Raw genomic sequence first — 21,332 nt, 5'->3', positions numbered from 1 at the left:
ATATTTTACTGGTTTCATATCAAAATAACTGGTTTTAAAAAACATTCACCCTACTTAAATTTATCACAGCTAATTCCAAGTTACTGTTCCATCTTGTACTATCATTTCTCAGTATAGCCTTATCTATGTAAGAGATAACCACTAGGCATTTGTACCACATTTTTGGCGATGCAAGTGAAAGTGGGGTGTGTAGAGTTGTTATTGGTTGTTTAGCCAGTACTTAAAAAGGCCTATGATAATATCGCCAAATTGTCTTTTTTTTTCTGTGTTGACTTTGAAAAATAGATTAATACAGGATAACGTCAGGTTAAAGGGGTGTATGTTAAATTGAATTTGGAGATTCAAACCTGGAATCTCAGTACCTGGGAGGAAGAGACAGTAGGATTAGGATTCAAGGCATCCTCTGTGCCATAGCAAATTTGAAGGCTCCTGGCTTTACAAGACCCTGTTTCAAACAACAACATGTATGCATTACTATATTTAATTATACATTTTAGTATACTTTTAAGTCTAAATATTTAGATATTAAGAAATGTTTTTTTTCCTACAAGATAATGTTTTGTTCAAAATTAGTTCATTGGAGTCTCGAGTTTTGTTTTTTTTTTCATTCTTTGTTTTATTATTTCCTGTATTTTTCTTTTATCCTAGGCCCAACAGCAACGAAACCTGGATAACATTGTCTTGCAACAGCCTAGAATATGTAGCAAGAGAAAATCTAAGAAAGATGTGTATACAGTCTTTGATGCAGAGATGGAGAGCACAAGCCCAAAGTCTGAACAGGATTCAGGAATTCTGGATGTTGAAGATGAAGAAGATGATGAAGAGGTAAGTAATCTTCAAGTTGGGGAAATGAGGTAGTTTTTCAGTTCAGTATTTTATGTCTGAAATGTGCTTATTCACACAATAGCTGTGTGACTTTTAGAACATTAGCTGCAGCGTTAAAGTTAATTGAGCCCTGACTTAAAGAAATTGAAGCTGCACAAAGGTATTTCACATCTTAAATGTAATATTTTTTGAAAAAAAATCATTATTTTTGATTCTCTACTGATAGGATTTTCCCGATTCTCTCCATCAAGGAAGGAAAGTGAGTGTTGGCCTTATTTAGAGTCAGATAGTAAGTGGAGTCCACTGAGTCTGAGGCAGTGTCTTAAGAGCAACAGAAGATGTTACTTACTTTTTCTTTTCATTTTACTTGTGTTCAGTGTATAAAATGATAACATTCTTTATGGCATTTTCGCAGAAGTCTATTCTATACTTTTTCTATACATTGTTCATACTCAGCCCCTCATTATCCTAGTTTGTTTCCTAACACCCTTTATTGGTGCCTTATTTTTCCAAACAGGTCTCCTGCTAATTTTCATCTTACCTATATGTGTATGTTTTAAAGTCTGGGTTTACATCTGAGAGAAAACATGCAGTTTGTGTGTGTGTATGTGTGTGTACACGTCCGTACATAAATGTACACATACATATATTTGCATGTATGTATGTATATTTGTATGTATGTATTTCATAAATACAAACACCAACCTAACCCAGATTAAGTTTTGTTTGTTTGTATAGTGATTGGAAATACCAACTTTGGTGTCAGACTATTTAAGTCCTGGTCCAGTTTCCTTTTGCTGAGAAGTATTAACAGTTGTTTTATCATCGCTCTGAAATGACCCATGGCATACACAAGGAGCACTCAACCTGTGCTCAGTGCCTGTGTGTCTCTTTTCCATTATTTCTCTAGGTAAAGCCAGGGACACTCTCTATTCAACACCGCTGTCCTCTCTTACACCGTCCTGTCTTTTTTGCTCTGCTTTCATCTCTCAACTGCTCAAGAATATGTCACTCTCTAGCTTTGTAATCTTAGGAATTTGCTTAATTAGTATCTTAATCTGTCAAATAAAGATAGTAGTTCCTAATCTGTAGAGATATATGAGTATGTGATACATAAAAAGTAGTCAGCAAATGCTAGCTTCTGTTCTATTTTCATTACTTTTTCTTTCTGGTTCCCATTGTGGTTCACCATTATTATCCCTCATATACTTAAAAAATCAAGTTGGGAGGCTGGCGAGATGGCTCAGCAGTTAAGAGCACTGACTGCTCTTCCAGAGGTCCTAGTTCAATTCCCAGCAACCACATGGTGGCTGACAACCATCTGTAATGAGATCTGGTGCCCCCTTCTGGTGTGCAGGTGTACATGGAAGGAATGTTGTATACATAATACATAAATAAATCTTTTAAAAAAATCAAGTTGGTCTGTTTAAGCTGTTTTGAATGTAAATATCAATAGCCAAGTCATCTACAAAATATTAGTGTTGAAGTTTGAATGTCTCAGGGACTATCTCACAAATGCACAGGAAGGCCACATACAGCCCTATCAAGGAAGCTGAGTTAGGCTGAAGTGTTTCAGTGCTTAAGAGTGCTTGCAGTTCTTGCAGAGCCTGAGTTTGGTTCCCAGCATCCACATGCAGTGGAGGTTCAGAGTGGGGTGGGTGGGTAGCTTGTTACAGCTGACTCTAATTTCAGTTCTCCCACATGGGTATAAAGATGAGGTAACCCTTTTTAATGTTTTGGGTATTGATTAATGGAGTGAAATTTGCACTGTGGCTCATGGGAACAGAAACTAGTCACAATCTGTATTCTAAGAGAATATATACCCAGAAGAGATGACTGTAGGGTAAACGCAGAGAATGAAATAGACACCCAGTTTGGATACATCAGCTGTTATTTTTCTGTGTAGGAGCCAGTCTTTATTATTAATCCACTGGCCTTCCCAAGGTCATACCTTTGAATCTGTGTGCTATGTTCCTTTGCTTTAGCCAGCAAGGTCCAGAAAGAATGAAGAAGGTGGGGGTAGATGGGTGAAATAAGTTGGCAGGAGCCTCATACTGAAAGTATTAAAAGAATGTACTAGGAAGGTAATATTCTAAAATGACCCCACATCCCTGTCAGACACCAGTCCGCATTAGAGATTTGCTGATTGAGCTCTTAGAACAAGAATTCAGCACTTCACTGTCTAATGGCATCCTATCTTAAAAAAAAAACCTCCCTACCTTATATTTATTTACTTCTCAGTTTGAATCTTCTTCAAGTGCACATTCTTAATCTCAAACCTCATGTAGAGAATTATTTGTTTAGATGTCTCCAAACTGACTTCTTGGCATAGTTCTTGCATGTTGTGAATAAATTCTTCAGATAAGGTCTTTCATGACCTACTGTGACGTTCTGACCTTCATTCTTGTCGTTCTTCAGCAGACCTCATTGAGAGCAGCGTAGTTTTTGAAGTAACTGAATCTAAGAGCAGGGTGGCTGTGGCATCTTACACAGCAACTTCTTACTCTATTTATGATATATATTGTTTTGAGAATTTGATTCACTTAAGAGTCTCTTCCTAGGAAGATGTGTGTATTCATGTGAGAAAGTAAGTTCAAGGATTTAGGAAGTTTATTTGACCCCAGGCATTAAGTTAAGAATCCCTATTGAAGAATAGCTCTACTTGAACTTATGCATGCTTAGAACTCTCCTAGGAATCACATTAAGATGCAGGTGGTTATGAGCCTGGGAGAGCCTGTATTCTTACCATGGTTCTATGTGAAGATGTTGTCTGTGGGCTCTGGACATGCTTTGAATTATAAGACTGGAGAGAACCCCAAGGAAGCTTTTAAAGTGCTGAGAAGTGCTTGAGTTTTGTTTTGACTTTTCTATTAAAATGTTTTAATATTTTTTGTGGCAATAAATTTAGTATTTAGCCATGTTGTATGCTTATATCTGCAATCTCAACATTTGGGAGATGAAGACATGGTAGATCAGGAATTCAAGGCGAACTTAAGCTATGTAGTGAGTTTGAGGCCAGCCTGGGCTATAGGTGGCTTTATCCAACAAAACAAAACAAAACAAAACAACACAATACAACACAACAAAACCAAAAGAAACCCAGGAAACAAAATCCTAACTAACCAACTGAAATGAACAAATAAACAAACAAAAAGTAAATAAATGCACCAAATGGAAAAAAGGAAAATAATATAAATGTCAGTGTGCTTAAAGGAGAACTATATGTTACTTTTTAAAACTTTATAACTTATAATACACTATGAAGATTTTAAACATTATATAGTTCTAATTTAATAAGTTTATGTATTTTTTTCTTGTGTGTGTTAGTGTATGTGCATGTGTGTGTGTGTACGTATGTATGTGTATACATATGAAGCCAGAAGTTGCCAATGCGTGCCTTTTTTAGTTGCTTCCATCTATTTTTGGAGACAGTCTCTTGAGTGATCACTTATCCTGCTTTAGGTAGGCTGGCTGGCCAACAAGCCCCAGGGATCCTTTTGTCTCTGCCTCCCCATCATTAAGATTATAGGCATGCATTACTTTAGTACTTTAATGATTGAGCCATCTCCCAACCTCTTTCCTATGCTTTTATTGAACATGTGTTTAATAAATTTTTTTGTGAGTAATGACAACTTAAGGTATTTACTCTATCTTTGCCTAATGGTGCCTAATTAGAAATCATGGAATAAATTTAGTAGGAAAACTCAAACACCTACAACATAGCTATTCACATATGAAGCAGATAGTTAATAAATTGTTAAAGTTAATTTTCTAGAGAAAATAAAAGCTGAATAGCTTGGGGAAGTGAAGAATGAAGCCTCAAGCTTGTCATTGTGAATGAAAACCAATATTCTTGTTTGAACCAGCTTGTAGAGTCAGTCTCACTCTTCCCAGTTTATTAATCTGTGATGGAATTAGCCTGTTATGACTGAGCAGGGTTGCAAAGAAAAGTATTTCCTAGTAACACTTCTTTATGTGTGTGTTTTAATATTTTGGTGAAACTAATTAATAGATAATAATCAAAATGTATTTTATTTAGCTAGTCATATCTGATATTTAGCCATCTTCTAAAAAATGGAACACTTTTAGTTAAATTGATTTTTGTGGAAATTTGTGGTGTAGAGAGATTGCTTTGAACCTTCTATAGACTATGATATATACATGGATATTAATTCTTCTTTAAATACCCATATGAAACTTTTTTTTAAGATTGAGAATGTCTTTATAATCCTAGATTTATCAGTAATTCCATTTTGGGATCACTTGAAGAGAAAACACGATGAAGCTTGAAGCTGATATCATACCTATGCAGAGGAACAGAATGTGTCTCCTGAGATAGGGCTGCTAGGAGCACAACATAGCATCATGTAGAATGCACTTGTCACAATGCAGACAATGCCACACACATGTAACTTATGCCAATATAATTATATGCTTAAAAAAATAAAGGTGAACTGTAAGTTGACATCCTTCTTGATAGCTTGTATTTGCATGAACCACAAGACTTTTCTGAATTAGGGAAGCAGTGAGTATGCAACAGCTTGAAAGAACAAGGTCTATGATTTCCTCTTTTTCCAGGTTCTCAGTGCTTCTGCAGTCTCAGAATTATTTCTTATTGCCACACATATGGGACATGCTTCATATTCTAGTTTGTAGCTCTTGTAATTTGTTCATAAACTATTAAGGATCAGGGTTACCATGACATCCGTACCAATGGGGGTAAAACCAACCAAAATAGAATACAGGTTAAATTAATGTCTGAGTGGTTTAAATGTTTCAGTGGTTAGCACTTGCAATATTCTGCATTCCCTCCACCCGCCAAACCAAAGTTCAGAGTTAGCAGAAAGGAACTGCAAATTTGCTTACAAACATTCAGTGAGAACCTTTAGGGATGTTCTGATTGTGATGAGATGGTGGGGGTGTTAACATTCGAATGCACTGAGTAAGGACAACCAGACATTAACTTTTTCAGTCCTGGAGGACAGAACTCAAAGGTGAAGTTTCAGTAGGTGCTTCTCCTGAGGCCTCTTTCTAACTTTTAGAAGCTCTTGAGTCATGTCCTCACATTGCTCTTCTTTTTGTAGACTTGTTCCCATGTCTCTTGCCCTTTTCATAAGGATAGCACTGTGACTCCCTAAACCTCATTTGCCTCTTAAAAGCCCTGTTTCCAAATATTCTTATTGGGAAGTAGAGCTTCAGCATGGTGATTTGGGGAGAGACACAGTTTAATTTTTAATACAGCTCCACTGCAAAGTGTACAAATACATATCTAGGAAGTATAAGTTCTATTAGCTTTGTGCTTTTTATACAGAAAAATTATACAAATTTATTCTTTTTTCTTCTTTTAAAAATAATTATACTTTATTGGGTAGTGCTGTTACATGCTTTTAATCCCAGCACTTGAGAGACAGAGGCAGGTAGATCTCTCTAAGTCCAAGGCCAGCCTGGTATACAGAGCAAGTTCCAGGACAGCTAGAACTGTTAACACAGAGAAACCAGTCTCAAAAAAAAAAAAAAAACCCGATGATGATGATGATGGTACTTCATTGTTAACAGGTTTATTGTAAAATACACAATTGAGAGGAAGGTTGCAGAAAATAGGCATCATTTGTCAGTAAGTTAGAGTGAAATACGGGGCACTTAATGTTCAAATCAGCAGCCATGAATTAGTTCTTGGCCTACACAGAGCTTAAAAAAAGTTTAAATTAATAGCTCACTATTGACAAAAATATCTTGATAAACAGTTTATAAGAATGCAGGTTATTACTTTGGGACCTGTGACATGGTGGTACATAATAGGAGGTAACATGTGATAGATCACATCAGCTCCTCATCAGAGAGAGGGAGCAAGATGGAACAAGGGTAGACAGAGTGCACATAAATTCAAGGGGCCTGAGTCTTTAGTATTTACTTCAAAGCATGTCTCTAGTGACGAACATCCTTCTGTGTCTCAAAGCCTAACTGCTGTCTTCTAACAGTGCTGTTGGCTGGTGCCTAAGTCTAAAGAGCATACAGGTTTTTGACGAACATAAAAGGTCTGTATCATAGCAATTGGCATATTTAAATTAAAATTTTAAAAGATGTTTTTATTGGAATGGAGCGATGGCTCAGAAATTAAGAGCACCTGTTCTTAAAGCCCATGGCAACCAAATCTTTCTGTAGCTCTTGTCCCGGATGATCTCATGCTCTCCTGGCTTCCCCAGGCACTGCGTGCATGTGGTGCACAGTTGCATATGCAGGCAAACACCTATGTACATAAAATAAAAGTAAATACATCATTTAAAAGAATAATATTTTCACTGGACAGTGGTGGGTTCTTTAATCTCAGCCCTTGCGAGAAAGAGTCAGGAGAATCTCTGTGAGTATGAGGACAGCCTGGTCTACAGAGCAAGTTCTAGGACTGTCAGAGCTCTTACACAGGGAAACCCTGTCTCCAAAAAACAACAACAAACAAAACAAAATTATTTTTTCTTTTGAGAATTTCATAAATATATCTTGATCATATTATCTATCCCCCTGCTCCTCTCAGATTGTCTCCCATCTCCCTGTCCAACCAACTTCATGTTTTTTCTCTCTCTTAAACAAAACAAAACAAAGCAAAATGAACAAATAAATAAAAACTTATGGAGTCCAGTTTGGACTGGCTGACTACTCTTGAGCAGGGGCAGTTGTCACTTTTAGAGAAGGAGTTGTTTTTGAGGCAGGGAACTCACTCTGTAGAGCAGGCTGTCCTTGAACTCAGAGAATATCTGCCTGTTTCTACCTCTCAAGTGTTGCAATTAAAGGCATGCATCACCACTGCCTGGCTTCAGCTGTTACTTTTTAAATTAATTGAATTTACTTAAGAATTCTGACTTTTCTGAGTCTCTTACTCATCATAGGAATTATTAGACTTACCCTCAGCAACAAGGTTGCAGAACCCCCTTGGGAACTGCTTATGAGCAGTTGTCGTTTACTACCTTTATTCTCTTTCTGAGGAGAGTATCATATTGCCTTTATTGGATCTCCATCCAAACAATGACATAAATGAAGAATGTGAGGGCCACATAATAGAAAAAGAGATGAGAACATAGTGTTTTATCATACTGATTAACAGCCCTAGGTATTTCTTTTGTGCTATGTTTTGGTGAGTAGAGTACAATGTGAAATGATGGCCTTCCTCATGTATTCCCAATATTATATATTCTTACATAGTTAAAAGTAATGTGGGGATTTGTACATAAACAGGTAGCAAATGGAGAGTTTATAAGGTTGAAAACTTTAGAGCATGTTTTAAATAATTTATTTTTTGTTCTTATTTATATTCTTTCAGAGGCATCATTTAGAAAATATGATCGGAATAGTATAAAGGTCCTGTTACTTTGAAGTTATTTGCCTCAATTACAAACTTTTGCTGATGTGGGAGAGTCTTCTGTTTGTGTTGATTTCATTTGTTAATAAAGAAACTGCCTTGGCCCATTTAATAGGCCAGCCCTTAGGTGGGTGGAGTAGATAGAACAGGAAGAAGGAAGTGAGGTAGATGGCTCAGACAATTGCCCCACCTCTCCTCTCTGGGACAGATGTGATGGAGCCAGCCACCAGGTCAGACATGCTGAATCTTTCCCGGTAAGACACCACTCGTGGTGTAACACAGATTATTAGATATGGGTTAATCAGTATGTGAGTAAGAGGCTGAAACTAATGGGCCAGGCAGTGTTTAAATGAATACAGTTTGTGTGTTGTTATTTCAGGGCATAAGCTAGCCAGGCAGCTGAGAGCCGGGTGGCGGGAAGCGGCCTGCAGCTCTCACTACATTTTGCCTATCTTTTCAGGTCTTCTAGAAGCTCTCCTTTGTTTTTTCATTGTTTACTAACCCCCTGCTAAAAGGCAAATAACCTTAATCATGGAATATACTTCTGTTCCCTCCTCTTCATGTCTAAAATATACTATTCTACTTTTCATAGATGAACCAGCTTTATTGTATAGATTTTTTTTTCCTTAGAGTTTCAGACCTTTAGAGAAAACACATGTGCATACTGATCACCTAAACCATCCACTTTCTAAAATGTGCTGCTTGTCTTCTCTCTGTTAAGGCACATTGAAAGAAGTGGGCATGCACGTTATTTTCTTCTTCCTGAACTGAGCCATTCAATAGAAAATGGCAGACTTCACTGTATTTGATGTGTTTCTTGAGCATGACATTTCTTGCAGTACATTGACCATGTTCTTCAGCTTTGGATAGTAATGTCACTGAATAAGCAACTCATATGCAAATCCCCCATTTGTTTCAATCATTCCCTCCATCACAGATTATTTTTGCATTTTCCCTGTTTTTCAGTCACATATTCCATTTAATTTTTATGTGGGTTTAGTCTGCCTAAAGGTATTTTAGGGTACTTCTAGTCTTAGTAGTTTAAGCTATTGGGTATAAACCTGGATCAAAAGGCAAAATTACATGAGAGGGTATATTGAATGAAATCCAACTTCTTTCTCTATTCTTTGACCACTTCTATGTAGCCTTTACATTATCAACATTATTAGTTTGTCTATGTATTTTTAATTATTTCTAATTGTTATGTAACATAATATATAAATATTATCTAATTTCAAAATGTAACCTGAAAATTACTCCATGCTGGTTCATGGAAACCATTCTCATTCTGTCGTTACTGTTGGATAGGAAGGGCTCCTTTTTGGATGTAGTTTAGTTCAGTTCAATAAGTCAGTTCACAAATGGGCACATAATTTCTAACATTTTCTTGTAAAAACTTTGTTTCAAGTTCACAGTTATTATATTAGGTATATTTTTTAAAAATCCAGCAACAATAGTAATGGCAAGGATGTGCTGTGGCGATCTGTCAGCCTGAGACACTGGTGTGAAGATGCAAAATGGCGCGGTCATTGTGGAAGACACTGCACAGTTACCTAAAGTTGTCATCCCATTACTGTGTGGTCTGGTATCCTCCCTAAGGTGTGATTCTTCACACATCTATTTCCTGTTTGCTTAATAGAGAATTTTAAAATCTTTTCATTTCTTTTTTCTTATCTTAACAGGAAGAATGACATTTTGGTATAGTTTTCATTTTTAGCTCCAGTGCTGTGGATGATGGTTGACTTATTCCTGTCTTACTCATTTTGACAATGATGTTCTATCTTTTTATTATTAAATTTATTTTTTAAGCAGTCTTTTCTCATTTTACATACCTATCCCATTTTCCACTCCCTCCTCTCATCCTGCTTCCCACAACTTACCCCCTACCTCAGCTCCCCATCCACTCCTCAGAGAGGGTAAGGCTTTCCAAGGCAACCTCAGCTCCCCATCCACTCCTCAGAGAGGGTAAGGCTTTCCAAGGCAGGTCAGCAAAGTCTAAAACATCACTTTGAGGCAGCACAGGTCCTCCCTCTATACATAGGCTGAGCAAGGTCTCCCTCCAAAAAGAATGGGCTCCAAAACACCAGTTCAAACACTAGGGATAAATTCTAGTCCTACTGCCAGTGGCCCCACAGACTGCCCATGCCACACAACTGTTAACCCACATCCAGTGGGCCTAGTTCAGTCCTTTGCAGTTTCTCCTGCTATCAGTTCAGTGTTATTGAGCTCTCACTAGCTCAGGTCAGCTGTTTCTGTGGGTATCCCCATAATGATCATGATCCCTTAGCTCGTATTATTGCTCCTCCCTCTCTTGGATTCATCTTCAGGAACTTGACCCAGTGCTTCGTTCTGGATCTCTGCATCTGCTTCCCTCGGTTGCTGGATGAAGGTTCTATGATGAAAATTAAGGTAGTCATCAATCTGGTTACAGGGGAAGGCCAGTTCAGGCACCCTCTCCACTATTGCTTAGGTTCTTATTTGGGGTCATTATTGTGGATTCCTGGGAATTTCCCTGGTGTCAGGTTTCACACTAGCCCCATAATGACTCCCTCAATCAAAATATATCTTTCCTTGCTTTCCCTCTCTGTTCTTTCCCCATCTCAACCAATCTGTGCCCTCATGTTCTCCTCCTCCCTCCCCATCTCCCCTTTTCTTCCCCTCCTGCTATTAACCACATATTCCCAATTTTCTAAGGAGATCCTGTCTAATTCTTCTTTCCAGTGAGATTCATGTGTGTTTCTTAGGGTTTTCCTTGTTCCCTAGCTTCTCTGGGACCATGGACTGGTTTTCTTGTGCGTTACGTCTGATATTCATTTATGAGTGAGTACATACCATGGTTCTCACTCATAATAATCCATTTCTGGGTCTGGATTACCTCACTCAGGATGTTTTCTTCTAATTCCATCCATTTGCATGCAAATTTCAAGATGTCATTGTTGGGTTTTTTTTCCCCCACTGAGTAGTACTTCATTGTGTAAATGTAACTTTTTTTTTTTTTTTTTTTTTTAAAAAAAATCCGTTCTTTGGTTGAGGGGCACCTAGTTTGTACCCAGGTTCTGGCTATTACAAATAATGCTGCTAGGAACACAGTTGAGCAAATGTCCTTGTGGTGTGAGTGTATATGCCCTAAAGTGGCATTGCTGGGTATTGAGGTAGATTGATTCCCAGTTTTCTGAGACACTGCCATACTGATTTCCAAAGTGGCTGTATAAGTTTGCACTCCCACCAGCAATGGAAGAGTGTTTTCCTTACTTGTATTCTCTCCAGCATAAGCTGTCATCAGTTGTTTTGATCTTAGCCATTCTGACAGGTATATGATGGTATCTCAGAGTTGTTTTGATTTGTATTTCCCTGCTGGCTAAGGGTGTTAGAGCAGTTCCTTAAGTTTTTTTCAATCATTTGCAATTCTTCTGTTGAGTATTCTCTGTTTAGATCTATACCCCATTTTTTTTGATTGGATTGTTTGGTATTTTGATGTCTAGTTTCTTGAGTTCTGTATATATTTAGGAGATCAGCCCTCTGTCCGATGTGGGATTAGTCAAGTTTTTCTCCCATTCTGTAAGCTGCCATTTTGTCTTATTGACTGTGTCCTTTGCCTTACAGAAACTTCTTAGTTTCAGGAGGTCCCATTTATTAATTGTTGCTCTCAGTGTCTGTGCTACTGTTGTTATATTTAGGAAGTGGTCTCTGTTTCCATGCGTTCAAGGCTACTTTCCACTTTTTCTTCAGTGAGATTCAGTGTGGTTATGTTGAGGTCTTTGATTCATTTGGACTGGAGTTTGTGCATGGCGATAGATATGGATCTAATTGCATTCTTCCACATGTCAACATCCAGTTATGCCCGCACCATTTGCTGAAGATGCTTTCTTTTTTCCAATGTATAATTTTAGCTTCTTTGTCAAAAATTAGGTGTTCATATTAATAACATGGTTTTCATTAGATTCCATTGATCTTTCTGTCTGTTTTTATGCCAATACCAAACTGTTTTCATTACTATAGCTCTGTAGTAGAGCTTAAAGTCAGGGATTATGATGCCTCTAGAGGTTCCTTTCTTGCATAGAATTGTTTTGACGATCCTGGATTTTTTGTTTTTCCATATGAAGAAATAGATCCATCGATGTCTGTGAAGACTTGTGTTGGGATTTTGATGGGGATTGTAATGAATCTGTAGATTGCTTTTGGTAAGATTGCAGTTTTTATTATGTTGATCCTGCCTATCCAAGGACATGGGAGATCTCTCCATTTTCTGATATCTCCTTCAGTTTCTTCAAAGACTGAAAGTTCTTGTCATACAGGTCTTTCATTTATTTTGTTAGCATTATCCCAAGTTATTTTACGTTGTTTTTGGCTATTGTGAAGGGTGATATTTCTCTGATTTCTCTCTCAGTCCTTTTATCATTTGTATATAGGAGAACTACTGATTTTTTTGAAGTTGATTTTTGTATCCTGCCACATTACTGAAGGTGTTTATCAGTTGTAAGCATTCCCTGGTAGAATTTTTTGGGGTCACTTATATATACTATCATATTATCTGCAAGTAGCATTTTTTTGTATATTATAAAAGGGTTTTCTCATTTTTTTTATTAAAGATTTCCATCTTCTCCCCTCCTCCTCCCCCTTCCCTCCCCTCCCTTCCACCCATACCCCCACTCCACCCCTCTCCAAGACAAAGAGCCATCAGGGTTCCCTTCACAATGTTAAGTCCAAGGTCCTCCCAGCTCCCCCTAAGTCCAGGAGGGTGAGCAACCAAACTGACAAGGCTCACAGTGAGCCCATCCATGCTGTAGAGTTCATGCTCATTGCCGTTGTCCTTGGTTTCTCAGTCCTCCTCCACCATCAGCCCCATTCAGAGAGTCCGGTTTGGTCCCCTGTTCCATCAGTCCCATTTCAACTGGACTTGGTGGTCTCTCGTTAGATCTGTCCCACCGTCTCAATGGGTAAACGCACTCCTCACGGTCCTGACTTCCTTGCTCATGATCTCCCTCCTTTTGCTCCTCATCAGGACCTTGGGAGCTCAGTCCGGTGCTCCTATGTGGGGCTCTGTCATTTTCTCCATCCAATGCCAGGTGAAGGTTCTATGGTGATATGCAAGATATTCATGAGTATGGCAATAGGATCTGTACATTTCTGGTACCCTCTCCTCAGCTGCCCAAGGACCTAGCTGGGGGCGTCTTCCTGGACACCTGGGAACCCCTCTAGAGTCAAGTCTCTGCCAACCCTAGAATGGCTCCCTTAACTAAGATATATAATTCCTTGTTCCCATATCCACCCTTCCTATATCTCAACCATCCTATTCCCCCAAGCTCTTCCCATCCTCCACTTCACACTTTTCTCTCCCCATCCCCCCATTCCCCCATCCCATCCCACCCCACCCCCATGTTCCCATTTTTTTTCTTTCCAGTTTGTATCCCCTTGTTCTTTTACGTATGTGGATGCTCTTGTATTTGGGGTATAGATATCCAGAATTGAGACTTTGTCTTTATGAATTTTCTTGTGATTAGTATGAAGTGTCCTTCTTCATCCCTTTTGATTGATTTTATTTTGAAGACTGTTTTGTTAGATATTAGGATAGATATACCTGCTTGTTTTTTAGTTTTATTTGATTGGAAAATCTTTTCCCAACCCTTTACTCTGAGATAATGTCTGTCTTTGACATTGAGGTGTGTTTCTTGTATGCAGCAGCAGAATGGATTCTATTTTTGTATTCATTCTGTCAATATGTGTCTTTTTATAGGTGAATTGAGCCCATTGGTATTAAGATATATTAATAACCAGTGGTTGTTTATTTTCCTGTTATTTTTCGGTGGTAGTGTTTGTATGTTTCCTTTCTTTTGGGTTTGCTGGTGTAAGATGTGAGATTTTCTGTTGCCTGTGTTTTCATGGATGCAGCAAACTTCCTTGGGTTGGAGTTTTTTTCCTAGTACTTTCTGTATGATTGAATTTGTAGATAGGTATTGTTTAAATCTGGTTTTGTTGTGAAATACCTTGTTTTCTCTGTCTGTGGTGATGGAAAGTTTTGTTGGGTATAGTAGTCTGGGCTTGCATCTGTGGTATCTTAGTATCTATAGCACATCCATCCGGGACCTTCTGACTTTCAGAGCTCTATTTGAGAAGTCGGGTGTAATTCTGATGGATTTACTTTTGTATGTTACTTGGCCTTTTTTCTTTGCAGCTCTTAATATTATTTTTTTTATTCTGAATGTTTAGTGTTTTGGTTATTATATGGTGAGGAGTATTTTTTTTTGCTGGTCCAGTTTATTTGGTGTTCTGTCAGCTTCTTGCATCTTAATAAGGATATCCTTCTTTAGGTTGGGAAAGTTTTTTTTCTATTATTTGTTGAATATATTTTCTGTGCCTTTGATCTGGATGGAGTTCTTCTCCTTCTTCTATCCCTATTATTATATGGTATAGTTTTTTTCGTGGTATCCCAGATTACCTGGATGTTTTGTGTTAAGGATTTGCTGGATTTAACATTTTCATTGACTGATGGATCTATTTCTTCTATCATATTTTCAACTCCTGAGATATTTTTTCTTCCATCTCTTGTAATCTGTTGGTTATGCTTATATCTGTAGTTTCTGTTCATTTACCTAGATTTTTCATTTCCAGAATTCCATCGGTTTCTGTTTTCTTTATTGACTCTATTTCAATTTTCAAGTCTTGAACTGTTTGCTTCACCTGTTTGTTTTTTCCTGATTTTCTTGGTTTTTTTTTTAAGAGATTTCTTCTAATTTTTTTGTTTCTTTTCTTCCATTTCTTTAAGGGAATTTTTTATTTCCTCGTTAACGGTCTCTATCACCTTCATAAAGTTATTTTTATCAATGATAATGACACTGGATTTTGATTCTACTGCATGTACTGGCTTTTTGGGAGCCTAGTCTGGTTGGATGCACACCTTCCTAGACCTGGATGAAGGTGGGGGGCTTCGACTTCCCACAAGGCAGGGCACCCTGACTTCTCTTATATCTGGAGAGCGATGGGAAGTGAGAGTGGGGGGAGTGGGAGGGAAATGGAAGGATGGGAGAAGGTGGAAATTTTAAATAAATAAAATAAAAAATAAAGTTATATTTAAGGTCATTTCTTTCTGCTTCTTCTAGGTTAGGGTGTCCAGTTCTTTCTGTTGAAGAACCACTAGGTTCTGGTGGTACCATATTGCTCTTTATGGTATTAGATGTGTTCTTACATTGCCATCTGCCCATCTTTTCTTCCAGTTGGTGCAGGTGGGACTTGTGTTTTATGGGGTCTGTCTCCCTACAGTTGTTTAAGGTGGGACTTGTGGCTTACGTGGTTGTTCTTCCTCCAGGTGCAGGCAGGTTTGTGCAGCTACATCTGGGGCTCCTCCAGATGTAGACAGGGCCAAGGCTCTCTTTTCATAGGCAGTCAGGGCCAAGGCTCTGGTGGTCAAAGATGTGGTGGGGAATGGTTACACATGTGGGGAGGCTGCTCCAGGGTCTCTGGGATTTAGTGGGTGGGTGTGGGGCATGGAATGTCCCTCCCAGGTTTAGGGCTAGAGAGCAGAGCCCTGTAACCTGGAACCCAGACAATCACCTCTCCAGGGGCAGTCTGGGCCAATGCTCCTGTGGTAACAGATGCCTACGCTGACTTTTAGATTACAGCGATGACCCATGAAAGTATAGTCTGTCTTTCTTTTTTATTGTTATGCCCTATACTCTGTCCTCCCCTGCTTTCTGCTTTTTCCTCTTCTGGTTACTCAGTCTATGGTGTTTAGTCTCTCTTCATGACATCTTATTTCCAAATGAATTCTATACTTCTTTTCTCTGAACTTGTGATGGCAAAGTAGTTCAGAAAGCAGCCTGGTGAAAAATGTCTGCCAGGTATTTCTTGGCTTCCAAACATAATACGGGAAGCTTCAATTGAATCTCTGAATACAGAAACTGAGTCTCTCTAGCTAATCATTTATTGTTCACTCCCTGCAGAAAATGCATGGTACATTTTAATGACTTCAGATCCATCTAATGCTTAGAAATGAACCCCAGTTTCTGCATTTATTTGCTAATACCAAGAAACTGCTTTGTGTGAAGTGGTAATTAGAAGGATTTTGAAAGTGGAAAATGGCCCAAATAATGAGTAATAAACATACCTAAATTCCTACAAGCCTCTATCATATTCTTTTTGTTCAAACTATTTTGTTCATCTATTTTGAAAGGCTTCTTAAGAGAAAAATAAATGAGGAATATGTACAAGGGTGAGTGAGAGCACGTTTTTGTGTATGTGTTCTTCTCTATGGCAAATTGAACAGCAAGACTGGAGTGGAGTAATGTTCTTCTGTGTTTATAAGCAGTGTAGGAGAATCATAGTTCATTTGTTGTTTTGGGGTGGAGGGAAGAAATTAACTCTGTGTTGAGTTTTTCTTGTATAAGACTATGCTTATATAGCAACAAAGGGACATTTATGAGGTTAGTTAAGTTTGTGTACAGATTTTTTTTGTTATTAGACAAGATCTTGAAATGTAGTCTAGGCTGATTTCAAACTAAGGTCCTTCTGCCTGAGCCTCCTGGGCATGCTAGGACATCAACCTTAGCTAGCTTTCCTCTGTGAGTCTTTTAAAACAAAGAAAGTAGACTCAGTCAGACTCTTTGCAGGAAAGGGAAGTTTAGCATCTGCTTGTTGAAGTTGGAGTGGCATCACTTACTTTAAATCAGAATTTTTCTCTTATGTGTGATAGTGTCCTTTTATGCTTGAGGAGATGAACTTTCACCACTCACTTTCCGTTCTCAGAGACCCCCGTTTTTCTGAAGCAAAGTTTGTTAAATAAGAGAAAGATCATGTTTAAATCAGATCCTGGTGGTTCTCAGAAATTTTCATGATCAGAAATGTGAATTCTTTTCTTCCTAACTGTGAGATGGTCCAAGATTATTCTAAATCCTCCAATTTTCTTCAAGAAGTAGTATCTATATAGATATAAGGTCATTTTCAGGTGCTGTTTATCTCATTTATACATGTACTTTTCTTAACCTGTATTCTTTTCTGTCCTTGAGTCACTTTTGTCCTTTATGAGCAGCTTGTGTGATGACTGCTGATGCATGTATCTTATGTAAATGCTGGCTAACAAATTCTGTAGATGAAGATGGAATGCACTGGCTTGCCTGAAGCTGCTACTGTCTTTGTGAATGTGAAGTGATAGCGTGCAGCACTCACATTCCTTTTAATAGCTACTATTGTTTTGTTAAAAATGCTTGTATTTCTTACTTTATATGATGTTCTCAGGGCCACAAATTGTAGCTGTACCATCTAAAATATTACCAGCTGTGGCTTCTTGAGAAAATCCTGAGTTTTTGGCTGATGAGAAGCATTCACTTTGCTCTTGGAACTGTTTAATCAGGTAGTTGCTGTCCTTGGTGATGAAGTGATTTCATATGAATTCTTAACATTAGACACAAAGCAGGGATGTGCACTGTGTACTGTTTGTGGTCACTGCTGGTCTCTTTCTAGGTCTATTTGAACTTGTAGAAAAATACAGACTCCAGGGTCTTAATGTCTTGAGTTCCTGACTGCCAGGCAAAGGAAATGTTTAACTATTTTAATCATGTTGTTGTAGCCCCAAAGCAAGCCCTTATAAGAGGAAATGACAGCGTTCCACCACAAAGTTATCTCTTATCAGTTCCAGTCTCTGTGGATAATGATTTGTCAAATTTGGACGTGTGTAAAATGCAAGGGCTCCGTTATTTACTTTGGAAAGGAAAAATTAGATGAAGCTGATAAAAGAGTCATGGCTTTTGTTTGGAGACAGAAACCATTAGAGACAGTCATTGTTAGCTTAGGAATGTGTCCTTGGGCCCCTCCCTGATGAAACCTAAGTCTGCTTGAGTCATTTTTTGCCTTTTGAAGGGAGAGGAGGCAAAGGAGGAGAAGAAAATATGAAGCCTGCCCTTCCAGAGCAGAATAAAGAGCAGAATGTGGACCTTAAAGCAGACAGGTTGCTGCCAGTGTACCAGGGCAGCTGCTTTTGTCCCTGAGCCCTCCACCTAGTGTTTTAAGATTTTGGAAACTACATTCCATCTTGCAGAAGGTGACATTCCTTCACGCAGTGCTTGTTGCTTTTCTCCTCTTGCTTTCTGTAGATGTAAGTGATTCTTTTTCATTAGTAGAAGCAGAGAAAACACATCCAGCTCAAAGCAACATGAGTCAGTGCATACTTGTCATGCCTCTGTCCTCTCAGCACTCTGTGCTTCCTCACAGTGCTCACTCCTAGTGTGCTCTCAGAGGGGAGCAGGGAGGAAGAAGGGTTTCTAAATATTGGGCTGTTTGTGGAGGGAGGGAGGGAGGGAGAGTTGATGAGCTGGAGCCTCCTTTTGTACCTTTAGTTTTTGCCTAGCTCTTTTTGTGGTGCTTTCAAATCAGACAGTAGTTCTTGTACTCAGGAGAATTTATCTGTATGTTAGGTTTGGGGCATAGAAATAGTAGATCTAATACCTATTTATCAGGACACTGTAAATAGTCATATGATAGTCTTGCTGCCAATGACAGGAAAGAACTTTTTCACCTTTCACGTTTCTAAAACGTGTATTTCTGGAGATAGACCAATCCTATCTATTAGCAAAAAAAATGCCTTTCCTGGTTGCTAAGGGGCTATAAGCGTATTTGTCACAGCTCCCTAGGGAAATGCCCCTTACTATTGATGCTTATTCTGGAAGGATGGCTCTGACAAGTCAATGGGCCAAGGTTCAGTCTGAGGAATGGCTTTCAGTGGTTTCCTTTTTGAGAGAAACCACTCTGTGGTTTTGGCTCTGTGACAGAAGTGAACCTAAATAAACAAACTGTGTGAAACAAGGCTGTGGTTGAATTTGCTGGTCAAAATTAGACAAGAAAAGTTGTCTATACCTTTTATATGCATCAGTAACCACAGTTATTCTAAAATAATTTCATTTTCTGTATAGATTCTTTTTTACTCTACCTATTTCCTTTGTCTTTTTCATGTGTATACATTGTTTTTTATGTAGTTTAAGTACTATTTTAAATCTTTAAATTTTTTTCTTTTTTGTTGTGTTTTATATAGCTTTAAACTCTTGTTTTCTTGCACGATAAATTTCTTTAAACCTTTCATGCTGCCTTCATATGGAGGAGATTGCTCACTTGACATAGAGACCTCATGACACAGAGTCTTTTGGCTTTCACAGCAGCTATTTTGTCTGAAGAGGCCTCAGCACTCTTAAAGCTTAAATAGGGAGACCTAAAATTTGCTGAGTGAAACAAAAGGTAGCATGCCAGGCGGTTCCAGCCAGGGAGCAGTGCAGTGCGGTCTGCAGGACAAAGACCTTCTTCATTATGGGAAGAGTCTTGCTTAGAGAAGCTGTGCCCTGAAGAAGAGATAGCGTTTGCTTTATGAAAGAAAGGGAATCAGCACTGTAACCATGAGTCACCCTATTGCATCCACTGTTTTTGTGCTGGTGTTTTACATAGTTACCATTGTGAAAGGAAAAACCAGCTAGATCTTTATTGTACTTTTGTATTTTTCTTATTTTTGATTCATGCAAATACGTGTATTTGCAGGTTCCTTTTTATTCTTGTTGAATTTGTGTATGATAAATGATAGTTTCCTTTCGCATTTAAGGAACTTTAGATCAAAGTTCATTCCTCAAGTCATCTAGCAAATTCTTATTAGTTCTGAAAATTGATTTCAGTTCTTACCTGATTTTTACTTTTTATTTTGATGTTTAAGTTTAGTCAATACATCATTCATTATTCACTAAATTATTATTATAATTATTCACTATTCATTAAATCTGTTGAGTAACTTCTTGGTTTGGTTTTTCCATTTGTCATCTCACTTTTAATATAGTGTACCCTCCTTTTGTATCAGTTCTGTATTTTGATGAAAAAGACAAGCATTTTAATACTTATTCCCTTTAATAACTGTCTGGCCATTAAAAATAGTCATCTTAAGCCACAGAGAAACCCTGTCTCGAAAAACCAAAAAAAAAAAAAAAAAATAGTCATCTTGTATAGCACGTTTGTCTTTAACCACTCAAACTTGACTTTTATGTAATCTCTATGCATTTTAGAAGGTGACTTGGGTCACCAAAGTCATAGCCCCATTTTTATGATTTCTCTGTTGATCCTTGGCTCAGGGCTCAGTGTCTCTGAAGACAGTGAGAGCATTTTCTCTTCTCATCTCTGGGACTGTGCCACCTGGACCCTATCAGTACAGCTTGTGACTAGAATAAAAGCTAAGCTTTTGGGAGCATCCCCCCTCTTTCTGTGTCTCTGTCTCCCACTCTGTCTCTCTCTTTCTCTCTCTCTGTATCTGTCTCTGTCTCTATCTGTCTCTCTGTCTCTCTGTCTCTGTCTGTCTCTCTCTCTGTAATATTTTTGACAGAATTTCATCTACCTAAAAATAAACTCTTGATGTTCCTGCCCTCTCCCAAGTTTTAGAATTACATTAAAGATATGTGTCTTGCTTGGGAATGTGACTTTTTTTTAAAGGTTTTTCTTTTTTATTTATACGTATGTATGTGTGTCTCTGTGTATGTATGCCACCTGTGTGTGGGTGTTCATGGAAGCTAGAAGAGGGTGTTGTATCTCTTGGAACTGAGATTACAAGTGATCGTGAGTTATATCTTGTGGTGCTGGGAACTGAACTCAGGTCCTCTTAAAGAGCAGCAAGCTCTCTTAATTGCTGAGCCATCTCTGTAATCTGAGAACATTATCCTTATGTTTATTTTGAATTTTCCTCTTAGAATATAGAGCTGGCTTTGAAAGCAAATCACTGTTTGAGTAGTAAAAGTAAAGTTAATACAGTTTTTCCATAATACTTTTATTTGATATTTTTGTAATTGTATGCTTCTAGGTACCCGGGGCTCAAGACTTGGTGGATTTCTCTCCTGTATATCGGTGTCTGCACATATATTCTGTTCTGGTGAGTCTTTATATGACCTTCCTAATAAAGATATGTATTGAACCCAAAATTCTGATTTATTATTATTTTTTAATTTGTTTTTAAGCAAATTTTGTTTGATGAGTATTAACTAATTCCTTCTGCTCTTGCTTGAATCTTGTTTATTTTGCCTTTTAAAATGCTATATAGCTGATGACAGCTCAAACAGCTATCAGTAGATTGTAGGTTATAAGCAGAATAGTTACATGTATTCAGTTTGCTCTGTTTCTAAGTTGACATATTCAACCTTGAATAACTTTC

The 21,332-nt window shown here is 38.0% G+C and overlaps 1 protein-coding gene across 1 annotated transcript in view; it reads left to right on the top strand.

Annotated features, from left to right (window-relative positions):
* The window catches only part of Exoc6b (exocyst complex component 6B), a 491,547-nt gene that overhangs the window by 175,793 nt on the left and 294,422 nt on the right, over window positions 1–21,332 (top strand). The window contains exons 7-8 of the mRNA XM_038319126.1: window positions 649–825; window positions 20,985–21,053. Coding sequence (XP_038175054.1) covers window positions 649–825; window positions 20,985–21,053 — 246 coding nt within the window. The remainder of the gene's footprint in view (window positions 1–648; window positions 826–20,984; window positions 21,054–21,332) is intronic.

This window comes from Arvicola amphibius, chromosome 2 (genome assembly GCF_903992535.2).
Source record: "Arvicola amphibius chromosome 2, mArvAmp1.2, whole genome shotgun sequence".
Classification (NCBI taxonomy): Eukaryota; Metazoa; Chordata; class Mammalia; order Rodentia; family Cricetidae; genus Arvicola; species Arvicola amphibius.
This window is presented reverse-complemented; position numbering and strand designations above follow the sequence as displayed.